This window comes from Pezoporus wallicus, unplaced genomic scaffold, assembly GCF_028554395.1.
Source record: "Pezoporus wallicus isolate ANWC-B61680 ecotype Strahan unplaced genomic scaffold, APGP_CSIRO_Pwel_v1 contig_13850, whole genome shotgun sequence".
In the NCBI taxonomy this organism is placed as follows: domain Eukaryota; kingdom Metazoa; phylum Chordata; class Aves; order Psittaciformes; family Psittacidae; genus Pezoporus; species Pezoporus wallicus.
The window spans coordinates 795,576-809,635 of record NW_026635243.1 but is presented as its reverse complement, the minus strand read 5'-3'; the positions used below and the strand labels follow the sequence as shown (position 1 = coordinate 809,635).

Here is a 14,060-nt window from a genome sequence, read left to right as displayed (position 1 = left end):
GACATCACTCTCTGAGCGTGGTGCACTCACCAGTGACATAAACAGGTAAAGTCCAGTTAGGAAGATTCCATTTTGAAATCAAAAGACATCCCAGGCAGTGTAAGAAGGATCATCCACATTAAGCCCATCACCAGTTGCTGCTGTTGAACATTAGCCCGTATGCTTAAAACAGTCCAAAAGCACAGAAAAAAGCATGTTTAAGTCTCAAAACCAAATGCAAACACCACCAACCCTGTGGAAACAGCACCCATCTCAAACACTTCAAAAGCCAATTGTAGTTCTGGAATGAACTAGAGGTGTTTGAGCTGCTGCTTTCCCACATCAGCCTTGAGGTTCCTTGGAAAGAGAGGTTGGACTCAGCTTTTACACAGCATTAACATTAAACACGCTGTGCACCCTCTGCTGCTCCTCTCCTCTTACTCACACAAAGGCAGGTACAGAAACAGGAGCTCAGGAGTCCCATGGTGCTTCCTTTCATTGCCATGGGTCCATCGGTTTCCAAACCAGGGAGACACAAAAGTTGGCTGAAAGCGTCAGCAATGTGGTTCCAGGGATTATGTCTGTGTTTCAGATTACACCAGAGCTACCTTTGATAACTCCATAGCCATAGCATCACCTTTGATGTACAAAAAGGCAGGTCATTATTTCAAAGGACTCCAGTTACTGTGTTAGCAATAAAATACTTAATTTATGTAGTGCAATGCTGTGCAGAATCTTTGTTCTTCCAGCACACACAGAGGATTAAGAGGACACTTCCCATACATACAGTGTCAGAGGGAAGCTGGGGTTTAAGAAAAGCAGCTCCTGGTACAGGGAATGGCCTTCCTGGTCAGGTGGAACGATGCAAAAGCCCTTTTCAGGCCAACCCCCTCCCTTGAAAGCCAACGTTCCCCCCACCACCCCCCAAGCCATTCGGATGAACAGAAATAATGCAGATAAACCAGTTGTAGTGTATGCTGAAGGAATTTTAATCATTTCCTATGTAAAAGAATGGATTATTGGTTTAAAATAAGGTTCCAAGTCACCAACCATCGCCCTGGTTACGATCGAGTGATTTTATACTGGTTAATAGTTGGTCACACAGAACTGCCCTGTTCTGCCCGAGGAACAAGTGCAGGATTAGGTAGCAAGATCAGACCATAGGTACCATAGGTTCTTCCCACTCTGCCAGCCAGAACAGAGGAATATTGCTCACATTTAACTACAGTAAGGCTTTCCCGTGGATGTACATCATGTACTTGTGGAGTGCACTTGAGAGTCACAGTGTGAGTACTGTAAACACCGACAGAAGTGCAGATAAAACAGCTACAAATAGCTCGTATGAGGAAAAGACCTGAGGAGAGCTGGTTAAAAGAGACCTGTGAACCCATACAATGCCACTTGGAGGAGTAGAGGCCTATTTGGCTTGCTTTAAAATCAATAAAAATACTCAGATAAAAAAATATATGTCTTCACACGAAGGATGAGCCGTTGAGTTCTAAAAAGCAACACGCGCTTCCCTTCCGATGGCAGGTTAACACTTACCTTCCACTAAGGATACGTTAAAATTCCACCTGACCTGTTTTCCTCTTTGACTTTAGCACCCACACCCAGGCACACTCGTGCACGCAGCGAGTGACTGCAGAGAAGCACCTGTATCTAGCACTTACTTTCTTGCTGCCCTCTGACTACGGGAAGGAGCTGGTTTGGAATCGCTGCAGAAACTGCTGCTTTACTTGGCAAATGGTCCCAGTTTAGGATCTGCTTTTACTGGCTGCTTGTTTTGTCCTTTCTGCAGAAAGCACTAGTTTAATCTGGAGCTTGGATTAGCTGTTCAAGTATAAAATTATCCCTCTTAAGCAGGAGCACATGCTAAAATCTCAGTAACTAAAGAGAGAATCACATATAAACAAAGCTAACAGAAACCATCTGTCAGCACAAAGAACTACCCTATGTGTGTATGCATGTAGAGACTCTTCCATGTCACAACGGGAAGAAACAGGCAATGGCTTTGAATTACTCAGAAATGACTAAGCAGGTGAATATTTCTTTGGTAAGTAATGAAGTTTCCCTCCTAAACTCCCTGGAAATCAGGTTTTCAAGCTTTGCTGCGATTCTATATCCTGATGCTAAGCAAAGTTTCCATCTGCTCTTCAATAAATACATTTAGATAAAAACCTTCCTTCAGAGCCAAGACTGCGGCACTGGGGAGCCACATGCAGAGTCCCATGGCCTGAAACTCCCTCAAACAAATATAACTCAGCTTTTGGTAGCTGATGGTGCCAACCTCGAGGGCAGGTGAAACATTTACTTAAGCAATCCAGGAGTGGTCTTCAGCCTGACAGCCCCAAAGCCTTCAGTTTTGTGCAGATTTGGTTCTCATCCTCATTTCAGGAGGCCACGGAGGGGTTATTTCTCCACCAGGGAAAGCTGTAGGACTTGCTGCAGCTCTGCATCCTCCTCTTCCTGACGCTGCTTCTCCCGCTCCTCCTGCTCTCGGACAGACAACTCCATGGCAAGCTGCAAGTCCTTCTCAAAGCTGGAAGGCTCACTAGGGCTGCTGCACTGGGAGTTACCCGAGCTGGTGAGAAAGCTCTCCTGCAGTGCCCTGGAGGACAGAAAGAACTTCAAGAAGGAAGAGAGACAGAGCCTATTTCACAGTTCCTGCCATACTCCTTCCTAGAGACTGCTATCTAACGGCAAACCTGAAAATCTCTCCCCAGAGAGCAGTTGTTCCAACATCCATAAAATTCCAAGCATAAAACCTATTCTCTGAAGGTTCCATTGAATCTTTCACACATACCAAAGAATTCTCAGCTTCTAAAAGCATTCTCACCTGGTTCAAAGGCAACATGATTTCCCACATCCAAAAGAATCAAGAGGAAGCAGTTCCTGGCACGCACATGCAGGAAGACCTCACAGACACTGGAGCATATGCTCAAGGGCCCATTAAATACATGTTGCTAAGGTTTTAAGGATTACAGAGCCACCCTGAAGTGTGCAGCACCTACTAAACAATCAACCCAGAGGGACCACATGCACAGCTTTAAGAGCAGAAGGACTGTGTGTATTTGTCGGATAAAGACTTAAGTTGCCAACCAGTCCCGTAGCTGACCTAAAGAGCTGCACTAAATAAGCCAGAGAGGCCTAGTTTAGAGTCCTTGCTGCTTGGAAAAGTAGAAGTTAGAAGCAGCACAAGAAAAGAGACTTTGAGTTCTGTGCATCTGCTACCCACAAACACAAGAGTTGCATCATTGCTTCATGCTACTCTTGGGAGTATTCCTGCTCTCTCACTGCATGGCTCGATGTGACAAAGATTAGTTACCTCTGATACTGTATATTGAAGTCCTGTGAGTATGCAATGGCTCCATTGGTGTGCACCCCCACATCCTAAAATGGTGAAAGACAGACAATTCCACAGCAATAATGGACCTGCAGTGCAACTCACTGAAAGGTAACACTTAAATCCCTCTTATTTCTTCTTTAAAATACATTTCTGTATTTTTCTCTTCTGAGGGTCTTAGAAAAACAGGTCTTACACTGGTTTAAATCAAAGTTTTGCACTATCCTTATTAAAACTCAGCTCTGCACTGCACAGAATTACAGCACACTTACTTTAACTCCACCAGATTCCAGCAAGCTCTGCTGAATGGCAAACTGCATGATCTCGTTGTCTTCATCCTGCACGTGTATGTTCCTGCTGTCATCTTGGACGTGGTAAGATTTGGGGATCTCAAACACCGACTGGTCGACCTCAAAATTAGCACCTGCAGAAGCCAGAGTTACAAACATGACATAGTCTGTTCTTACAAGCTGTGACTTGTTCTGATGATGTTCATGCATGATTAAATCAGCTCCAAAAATTCAGATAAACCACCTGCTTAAACATACCAACAGCCTTTGAAAGGCTTCTGTGGCAAACAAGCACACAGCAAGACAGAATGCAGGGTCTTTCTTTAGGATGTGGGCAAGTGCTACAAACACAACGAGTGGGCAGCAGAGCTCTGAGGTGGCTGAACTCTGACAAAACCAGATGTGGAAAATAAAAGGTTGGAAAAGATAAAAATCATAGTGGCTCTTCTGAGGTTACTCATTAATGGGTCTGCAACAGCTCATAGGACAGCGTATCACTGGCTATACACAGTCAGGAGCATCCTACTCCAGTGTAATCCACTCTTTCCTGAAGGAGCATGCAGACTTAGCTAGCAATAGCTTGCACCAGAATTTACATGTCAGAATACTTGGGAAAGCTTGTCCAAACTCAGTTTAGTCAGGCAAGCATGGAAGGGGCAGAACTGGTCAGTATGAGCAGCATCACACACTCCAGCTTCCTCTCACCTGTGAGTGTTTTATCTCTGCAGTTAACCCATCTCTCTCTCCTGTTCATCCCACTGACAGGCATGCAAAAAGATGCAACCACTGCATCTTCCCACCCCTCACCTGAATCACAGGGTGCACCTCCAGCCATCTGTGATGAAGTTCTGTCAGCTGTCCTGCAGCCATTGACATTCTCAAATGTAATCCGGGCATTCAGCACATGAAACAGGGGGATTTCTGTAAGAAAGAGTACAAGATTTCTGTCAAACAGGGAATTCCCTCATTCACTTCCACACCTACAGCCACATTTACTGAATGCATTCCACAATATATATATATATAAAACATAGATTAGCATCCTATAATGAAAAGCACATAGCAACTCACTTCAAGAAGTTGCCCTTAGTCATTCTCTCTCAATCTCTTTATTTTACAGTAAGATTTGCCAAATCTAAGGCACTGAACTAAGAGGAGAGGGCTAGAAACAGCTCAATCTTCCTGAAATGATGCTGTCTTGACAGTTTTACTTCTGGTCATTCAGAAGCTGGATGCAATGACCCCAGATGTAGAAGACAACGTAAGTCTGGGTTCTCAGTTCTAGGTATCGGTGAGATGTCTAGTAAAAAACTAACATGGTTTTTGTAAATAGGCTATGAAACCAAGAGAAAAACTGGAAATGCAGAAGATTCTGCAATAAAAATTGCTCAACTTTACCAATTTTGACAGGAAATCCTGGTGGAAATTCCAGAGTGATGAAATCCCTAAGTCTGGCAAAATGAGCACTGGTTCTGGCCATCAGGTCGATGATTGGAGTGACTTGTTCCATAAGAGACAAGGGAAACTCTTCACTCATCCACAAGGTTGCTTTAAATCTTAAAGAGAAAGATGCATAAAACCACCTTAAGTTTATGGTTTAGCAACAGATGTGAAGCAAAATGCAGAGCTCTGTCACCTGCTTCATACACTTCAGAGTCCGACCAGTGACTGCTCTGAGAAACCAAACCACATTCCTGGTCAGACCAAAGGCAAAGCAGCAGCTTACTAACAAGTTACAACACTAGTCCAACTGTTTTCTTTGACTTAGTGGAAGAAGAATTAGGCTATAGCTGAATAGTTCAAGATCTCTCTTGATTAATTTGGAAAGCTGGGGGAAACCACAGTGGGTATTTATGGTTTCCAGAGATTAGATGACTGAGAAGAGAAACTAGACATAAGTAAAACTTTATGTCTCACTTCTGTGTTCGGATGGTGACTTCTTTAGGCCTGCCTATGTCTCGACCTCTCAGATCAAATTCTGGGTCAAAGTATTCCTCCAGAGTAATAGCAGTTGGATTGTTGGCTGCGGCATACTCTGTTGTCTTGGTTGTACTCTACAAGAGAGGGAAAAAACAACCAAAAGTATGGAACAAATAGTGGCTACTGCAACAAATATTTAAGTTACCTCTTGTGAATTAACTTGTTTTCCATTTTAAGACACCAGTCACAACCATAAACCCAAGCACACACATTCAGACTGCTTTCTACTGGGTGTAAAGATCTCCATGCATTTTTAGAGACAGGAAAAATCTACTTAAATACTTAGAAGCTAAAACCCAACCAGAAATGCACACACACAACCTACAGCATTTCTAGGCTCCAAATCCCTTATTAATGGAGTATTTGAAACAAATGGACTCTTCTTCCCAGATTACTGGTGGGTTGCCACTAAGATCTGTGCTTGCTCAGATCTACTGCCACTGCTCACACCTCAACTCCTCCTGCACTAATGGAGTCTGTGTTTTCCATTAGAGTGTTCAGAAGGAGCTGCCTGCTGTGCATGCAGAACACTTGAGGGCTTAAAACAAACAGAAACATCCTCAGGGAAAATTTAAACCTCAATAAGCAAAATTCCTGCCAAACTAAGGAAAGAGGCAATTCCACACACTTAGAATTCCTGCTGGCACAGATCTCCGTGCTGCAGTGCCCTGTTTCAACACTCACCTGAACACCATACTCATGCTCCACTGTACCCAGAAATGATTCCAGGGGGTTCCTGTCAGCTTCAGATAATAGGAGGGAAACAAAAACAATCTATTACTATTAATTAGCAATAAAAGAGACTCAAAACGTGTTAAAGTAAAGCAGGACAAAGCCAGCAAGGTAAGTATTTCCCTTGTCTATCTGCCCAGTCCTGCAGTCACACAGAGACAGAATCAGAGCTAAAAGGTTCTACTTATTCCCAGTTATCCTATAGGAAAACTACCTTTGTATCTTTTCTTCTCTTCCTCTGTTAAGTGTTCTGTGCGGATTTTGGTGACCACATTCACATTGTTTGCCACATACACCTTTAAAGTACAAGGACAAAAATCAAAAAGCCAGAGGTTAAAAAGAGAGCTCTCCAGTAAAACACCACACACACAGACCTAAAGAGAGAACAAAGCAGCGTGGATCTGCCTCTCACTGAAAAAGATCCTGATCTTTTAATATACTGGTGATCAACAGGAAATGCTGCACTTGATTTTTCTGTTTGCTTTGCTCTAATGGAAATCATACACATTATGTTTGTGACTGACCTATGCTAAGGCTGAAAGCACATGCCACCTGCTGGGCAAGCTGATAAAACAAGAAACCCTGCAAATAATGCACCAATCTCACAAACATCTGTGCCAAAACAATGGTGCAGGAGTCTGGTCACTGGCTTTGGCAGCAACAGAATTCAGCCTTTCAATTCACCCACGATTTCCACACCTGTTTTGGTAACTAACTAAACCAACCTCAGAACTAGACTGGCATCTCCAAGTTCACTGGGGGGAATCCCCACCTGGGCAAAGATGTTAAGAACAGGGAAGGGAAGTCAAAGAAAGCAGTTTCTGAAGAGAAATTTAGTGAGTTTAATTCTGCAGGAACACTAATGAACCCCGTGTCCAACTCACTCCTGCCCAGTTCTTCTGGCAAGACAGTAAAGCTCTTGATGCAAGGTTCAAGACCTGAAGTATTCAGGAAATAAAGGCAAAACACGATCACACTTCAGCTGGCTGCAAGACTTGTTAACAGAATAGAATGGGCTTTACCTTTGCTTCATAACCATTCACACTTTCTGCTTTTTCTGTCCTCCATACCCAGAATCCAGATGTGGTTCTGACAAAAAGGGAACACCACAAGTGTCTGTACAGTTGCATCTCTACACAAGCACCAGCCTGCTTTTCTAAAGCTGATTTTAAACAACATTTGATAGGTTATTTGATTACTAACCCCAGACAAAAGCACAGGTCGACCTGTCCTCACACATGTACCAGGGCTGAGGAAGTCACACCCCTTCTGTTCTTACTCAGTCCATGGCCAAAGCAAAAAGGCTTATACAGAGATTTTACATCCAGATGCGGATACCTGAGCCACAGAGGTGAGCAGCCTAAAAACTTACCCAATTATAATTAAACACATAGTTTCATTTCAAACATGACCTGTCACTGCAGCTTGGGGAGCTGGATAGTGGGAACGCTTCTGTCTAAGAAATCCTAGTGTCCGGATGTGTAGGTGCTGCCTAAGGCTCAGTGAACTCAGGGACTAACTCTGGGCAGCTCTAGCAGGGTACTAAATATTCAGGAGAGAGATGCTGAACTAGACATTTCACTTTGCAGACATATGTTTTGCATGACCATGGCAGTGGTTTATTGCACCACAGAGCACTCCAAAAGGAGCTTCATAAAATAGGTTGGTTGAACTAAGCGGACAGGTACTGGGATAAAAGCAGGTAGCAAACAAGGAAGACAAATGGGTGTCTGTGGCAAGAACATACTATACACATCTTTTCGTAGTATTAATGTGAGATTTCATTGACTTAGCTACAAGACGCAAGTTCCTCCCTGTTAGTTCCAGCACTACACACAGACCTGGGTGAAAGGCAGACTTGTAATGAGACATTAACATTGATCCCACTAACACAATAAACTGGAAGTTTTCTGCACATCAGTTCTTTCAGCTGGAAGCTCTTTACCAAATGACAGTGGCAAGCTGACCAAGCCAAATTTCATTATCCAATGGTATATGAAGTTTAAAGTCATTTCAGATCTAGCCCTAAGACTTCTTATTACCAGGGTTTTTAAGCTTTTGTCTGTAAAGCTTTATTCTAACAATGACCATCCATAACCTTGAAGTGTTTATTGAAGGGAAATGTTGTATCTTACCTCTCAAAAGCAATGTTTCTGGTATCAAGGCACGTGTTAAGAATGGGAGATGTAAGGCGTCTTTCTACATCTCTTCTTTTGGGTGTCATAGATCCCAACGTCAAATGCTTCATCTGCTGGGAGATCTCAAAACGCTCCGTGGTAACAAACTTCTCATCATGATTGATCTCAATCAGTTCTGCCCAACCTCCAGTATCTGTTGGAAGCAGTACAACTCAATCTAAAGGAATCTTAGCAAGTATCCCAGGGTGAAAAACTGACAATATGCTGTATGTCAATCAAGGGTGCATTTTGCAAACTTGGAGCTGTATCTAAGATCATTTTTATTTGGGGGCAGAAGAACAGAAAGGGGAAAACAAAGTACAAGATTGAAGTAAAATTTTAGCCCTGTTACTAAATTTTGACCTCAGATATACTCAAAGGAAAGAAATGAAGCCCTTATGTTAAACCACAAAACAGTATCTCTCCGAGACACTCACAGAATACGTGTATAAACCAACCAGAACTCAGTACTGACCCTCAACTGGCCAAAATCAGGATTTCTTATTGTGGCTCACAATGGTCATCAAAGGTGTAGACATGCACAAGTATTTACCTCCTCCCTTGAAGATTAAGCTGCACCTCCCTCTCTCCCAGCTCATGTTCTCAAAGCCCAGTAACGTGATGTCAACACGCAGCTTGGCTCCGCTCTTCCAGATGCGGCAGACGTCGCTCGGGCAGACCCTGGAAACCAGCGGGACTAGAAAAGAGGAAGATTCTCTTGAATGAGAGAACTGTAGATAGGAACTAAATACACAGGGAGCCTGAGCTCAAGCAGGAGCTTATCCCTGATACAGGACTGTCAATGCTATGATCATTATTCCAGAGGAGATACTGATCTTTAGCTTTCAGAACAACCAGCTTAGGGACAAACCCCACCAACTTTAACTCAAAGATGATGATGAAAAGGAAGATGACACCAGTTCAGACTAAAAGGTGTGGAGCAGCCCAAACCCCATCCCCTAGTAGTCGAACAGCTGCTTGGAAAATGAAGTCAGCTGTATGGCCTATCCTTCATTCCTTTAAAAGCAAAGCAGGTTCTTCCCAGGTAGTCTGTGCCTCTCGATAGAGAGTCACTGTCTAAGTCATTAGCAGCCAGACAGATAAAGAAAGCCCCAAGAAAAGGCTTCAGCAATTCTAGTGATGCCTAAACTCCATAAAAAACAAAACAAAGCCCTCAAGAAACAACCCAAAGAAACAGGAAACAAAGAATATTTGTGCAACAAAAATAAAAGAGGCTCTTTTGAGAGGTAAAGAGAGATGTATTCTGGGGAGTAGACATTTCTCTGTGCATCTTTTGTGACACCTATACATTAGCAAGTCCCTTTGTTGATAGTATAGAAGAGATGACAATGAGGATGCTCACCCCAGCTTGTGAACTCCCACTTCATTTCCACATAAAAGTCAGGAGTCTGCAGAAGGAAAATACCTGATGAATACTACAGGAAATGGTTTCAGTCCAACATTCAATACAGCATTTCTTGTGAACATTTTGGATAAAGGGAAACAAATAAAGAGCAGAACTAGAGCTGTGATAAATGAATGTTAAAAAGTGAAACTACAATGAGCTGTTCACCTTCAAGATTCAGCCTCCACTGCTGGAGCTCAGGACTAAGGAATTCTAAATGAAGTCGAGGAAAAGGTCTCCCACTCCCACAGTACTGTGGATTATGCAAGCTGAGCCAAAGGATGCAACTGCCCACCTGATTTCAGTTTACTCAGCTGAACTACCTGAATGAGAATTGCAGCCTGGAGTAAGAGGTTTAAACTAAACCATTACCTCGCTAATCTTCTGGAGTAACTCAGGAACTCCTCCAAGTGTCATGGAGGTCAGCTGGTAGTCCCGATGCTGCAGAATCATTTGTACCATCTCTGGATCCCCTGTACTGACAGCCTCGTTTAGAACTGAAAGAAAGCCAGGCACAAGCTGGTTTCAGCTTCATTTCAAGGCAAAACACATCATGGAAAAGCAGTCCAAATACAACACCTGCAACTGAAAAGCATCAGCACATGCCTTCTGCTCCCCAGGCTGTCCTTACCTGTCCATCCCTGTGCATTCTCTTTGGTTACATCTGCCTTGTGATGAAGAAGGACCTTGGCAGATTCTATATAACCCAAGGAAACAGCCAGGTGCAACAAGGTCCGGCCTCGTGGATCGCGCTGATCAACATCCTGTGGGGTATCCAAGAGAGAAATAATGCTGAAGCTGCCCTGTCAAATGCAGCAGAGCACACTGAGGGTTTATGTGAACAAAGCTTGGCAGCAGTAACCCAGGAGTCAATATTCCCACATATCAGCCCGTGGTGCACAACTTCCAACACTACCACCCTGTAGTGCAGCCTAACTTCCCCATTGACATACAGAGAGAGAAGCAGAATGGGGCCTATAAAACCAACATGGTAAGAGCTGGTATCACTGTAAGACACAACTGAGTTGGTGCTTCTCATTTCATTTTCTGTGAGTATTTCTTCCTCTATTTCCCTTTAGAAGAAGACCAGAGTTTACTGTGTGCACACTGAACCATGGACAGCCTGAGACACCAAGAGAGGGGTTAACACACATAACATAAGGGGGGAAAGGAAAACTCAAGCCAACAGGGCACACATAACACCAACTTTGTGTATCACCTTTGAAAGTACAGAAGCAAATGGTATTGTACAAAGCATCCATCTGACTGACACACACAGCACAATGGGGAGTGAGTGCATTTTGTACAAGTCACTGAAAAAATGAAGAAAGACAGAAACAAACTACACAGGCATAAATATCCAAAACATGCAAGCACAGCATACTCATACCTTACTTATTTTTCACTATTAGCTTAGAGATTTGAAACAGAAGAGCATCTATAACTAAAGGAAAAGGGGAAAGTCAATAGCAGAATAAGACAGGAAAGTTATTATGCAAGTTAACATGGTTATCTGACAGTGTTAAAGTTGGAAACATCACACACAGAGTAGGGAAAGCTTCAGTTTAAAGCATCCTCTTTCCACCTCTGTGGTGGGATACTAATGGATTTGCTTCCCCACCCCTACTGACAGGTGAAGGACTCTGAGGTGTTTCCCCCATCATCTTTGCTGCTATTAACTGGTAACCACACACTGCACCCATCATCTGCCACACCAACTATCTCTGATTCCCTTACACATCCCCCCAGCAAGAAGCTTATCCCAAGGAAGCAGGAGGACATGTATCTTTGGAATACTTTAAAACACCGGCAGCAATTCAACAGGAGATAAAAGGACAGACACATCCCATCCTAACATGCTGCTGTCTGAGATGGGGAGCAGCACTCCACAACTGTGAACTGCAGCCTCAGACTAATGACAGCAGATCCTGAATCACTGACAAGCTTCCACAGGCAGGAACGTTATTGGAAGGGAAGTAAGTGCACAGAAGCAACATGCCAGTGAGGTTCCAAGGTTTGGTTAAGGAAGATCACTTGAATGAGATAAAAAGTAACAGCATTCCAAAGATGCTCCCCAAAGTAGGAGAGGAGCATGCTCTGAGCAAGCATTAGTAAATCGTGGTGTACCGTTAGAGTTGCAGATGACAGTGAGTACTCAGGAGGTGGTGGCACAGCTCATTGCTGGCTCGTACACGTGCGGTGTCAGGTGTAATGTAATTAACACTCTCTGCTTCTGCAGCCTGAACCCCACTGTGAGCAGCAGAGCTCCTCCAGCACCTCCTCGAGGAGGATGCGCGCTGCTCGAGCCCTGCTGCAGCTCCTCACCCTGTTTCCTCATACCAGGACTGAGCAGGCCCCAGGAGGGAACAGTTTGTTATTTTCCTACTCCACAGCATGCAACAACGATCCAGTTTCCTAACCAAAGATGCTGAAAACATCCCAGCCCATATAAAAGCACTGCACCACAGTCTGGGCCAGCAACGAAGAACTGCTGGTGCTCAGCAAGCTGAAGGCTGGTCTCATCTTCAGCAGCCACCTTCTCTACACGTAGGTTTCCATTAAGGTAAGCAGCATTTATTGCTTACTTATTGCAGAGAAAAACCTGATGTCCATTATATCTGCTCTTCTTGATCTCGTTCAATGACTCCTAACACTAAAAGCTATTCTGCACCCCACACTCGAATGCTCTGAGCACAGCCCTATAGAAATCAATATCACAGATAACAAAAGGCATATTCCTACCCCTCTTTAGGTCACTCCCCCAACCCCAAATCAACAGGTAAAGCAGCCCAGCAACCCCACAAGCCCAGCAAACAGACCTGGTGGTACCATCCAGGTTATTTCTCTCTAGAAGCAAGGAGCACCAAGCCCCTGGACACAAGGTCTTTTGGGGCTGCCAGCCCGGCACCGCGGTTACCTGGTCCTGCAGCTCCTCGTTCAGCCGCCTGTAGTCATTATTCCAGACCAGGACGTGCAGGGGGAAGGCGCTGCTGGCCCTGCCAGGGGAACTCATCATGCCACGCACCTGCAGGAGCGGGGAAGCAGGGTGCCTACCCTCACTGTCCCCCCTCTTGACTTGGGAGGCCCCACGTTACTCAGGCCCTCACCCCTTGAGCTTCTCTTCTCCCCCAGCACCCCCCTGACCCAGGAACTGGGGGTAACACCGGAGCACAACCCGCTATGAACCCCATACCCTGCTCCAAGGGGTGCCCCGTGCAAAATCCTACTCTTGGGGGTCCCTATTCCTTGGATCCCCCCCAGCCCCCTGCTCCTGGGGGTCTCCCCGTATTATGGGCACACCGGACCCCAGTCCTTGGAGTCCCCTGCTCCTGGGCTTACCCCTATAGCCCACCCCCACACTCTTTTAGGTCTCCCCTATTCCTGGTGCCCCCTACACCCCCCCATTCATGTGGGTTCCCTGCTCCTGGTGCTCCCCAGACCCCCAAATTCCCGGCGACCCCATGCTCCTGGGCTCCTCAAGCGACCCCCGCCCCCCCAACACACACTTGAGGCTCTCCCGCACCCCTAGGGCTCCCCACAACCCTACACTGCTGGGGTATCCCGCCCCTGGGCCCCTACTCCCGGTGCTCCCCACCACCCCTCACCCCTCTGGGTCCCCGGTCCCTCGGCCCCACAACAACCGCCGCCGCCGCCGCGTCCCTCCTAACCGTCCCTCCAGGGCAGCGGCCGGGACGAACTACAGCGCACCCGCTGCGGGGGGGGAGAACTCCCCCTCAGCCCACCAGCAAGCCCACGGAGAGAAGAAGTCGTTGTTCCCCGCACACCCTACTCCCCCCCACCGCGGGCGGGCAGACGGAGCTTCCAGCCCTCTGAGCGGTGGGAACGGTGCGCCGCGGTGTTGGGCCGGATGCGGCGCTCAGCGCTCGCTGCTCCCCCCCTGCGGCCACCACGCGTTGGTTTCGCCCGCCCGCTCTGCCGCCGCCATGATGGGTGAGGGCAGACGTTGATGGGGAGAAGCGTGTTCCGCCAGCCTGCGCGGACGGGCTTCCAGCGCCTCCGCCCCGGTTGGAGGGCCACGACCGGACCGGTACAGCCGCTCCCCGCGGAACCTCAGCTCTCCAGCGGAGCAGGGTGCTGCCTGAAGCGGGCGTCTGCCAGGATCAGACATGGCCGCCCATTCAGCCTACCGCCCC

At 46.0% G+C, this 14,060-nt stretch overlaps 1 protein-coding gene across 2 annotated transcripts; it reads right to left on the bottom strand.

The window, feature by feature from the left end:
- Positions 1-1,049: 1,049 nt before the first annotated feature.
- On the bottom strand, positions 1,050-13,119 carry ANKRD13A (ankyrin repeat domain 13A). Of its 2 annotated transcripts, XM_057413145.1 has the most exons (16): positions 12,824-13,118; positions 11,297-11,350; positions 10,538-10,670; positions 10,279-10,403; positions 9,865-9,910; positions 9,055-9,198; positions 8,460-8,655; positions 7,347-7,413; positions 6,539-6,620; positions 6,277-6,335; positions 5,530-5,666; positions 5,011-5,168; positions 4,420-4,533; positions 3,595-3,746; positions 3,305-3,369; positions 1,050-2,587 (listed from the first exon to the last, which is right to left on the bottom strand). In XM_057413145.1, the coding sequence occupies exons 4-16, from the start codon at positions 10,366-10,368 to the stop codon at positions 2,389-2,391; spliced, it is 1,509 nt and encodes a 502-aa protein (XP_057269128.1). In that variant the 5' UTR covers positions 10,369-10,403; positions 10,538-10,670; positions 11,297-11,350; positions 12,824-13,118; the 3' UTR covers positions 1,050-2,388. The 2 variants fall into 2 exon arrangements, with proteins under 2 accessions (XP_057269128.1, XP_057269126.1); XM_057413143.1 differs by lacking the exon at positions 11,297-11,350 and having other exon boundaries at positions 12,824-13,119.
- Between the last annotated feature and the right edge of the window lie 941 nt (positions 13,120-14,060).

Coding starts and splice junctions, on each gene's coding strand:
- ANKRD13A (XM_057413143.1), bottom strand. CDS start 12,922: ATGATGAGTTCCCCTGGCAGGGCCAGCAGCGCCTTCCCCCTGCACGTC. Junction 8,656..9,054: donor CTTAATCTTCAAGGGAGGAG/GTAAATACTTGT, acceptor TGCTTCCAACAG/ATACTGGAGGTTGGGCAGAA. Junction 6,621..7,346: donor TGAATGGTTATGAAGCAAAG/GTAAAGCCCATT, acceptor TGTACTTTAAAG/GTGTATGTGGCAAACAATGT.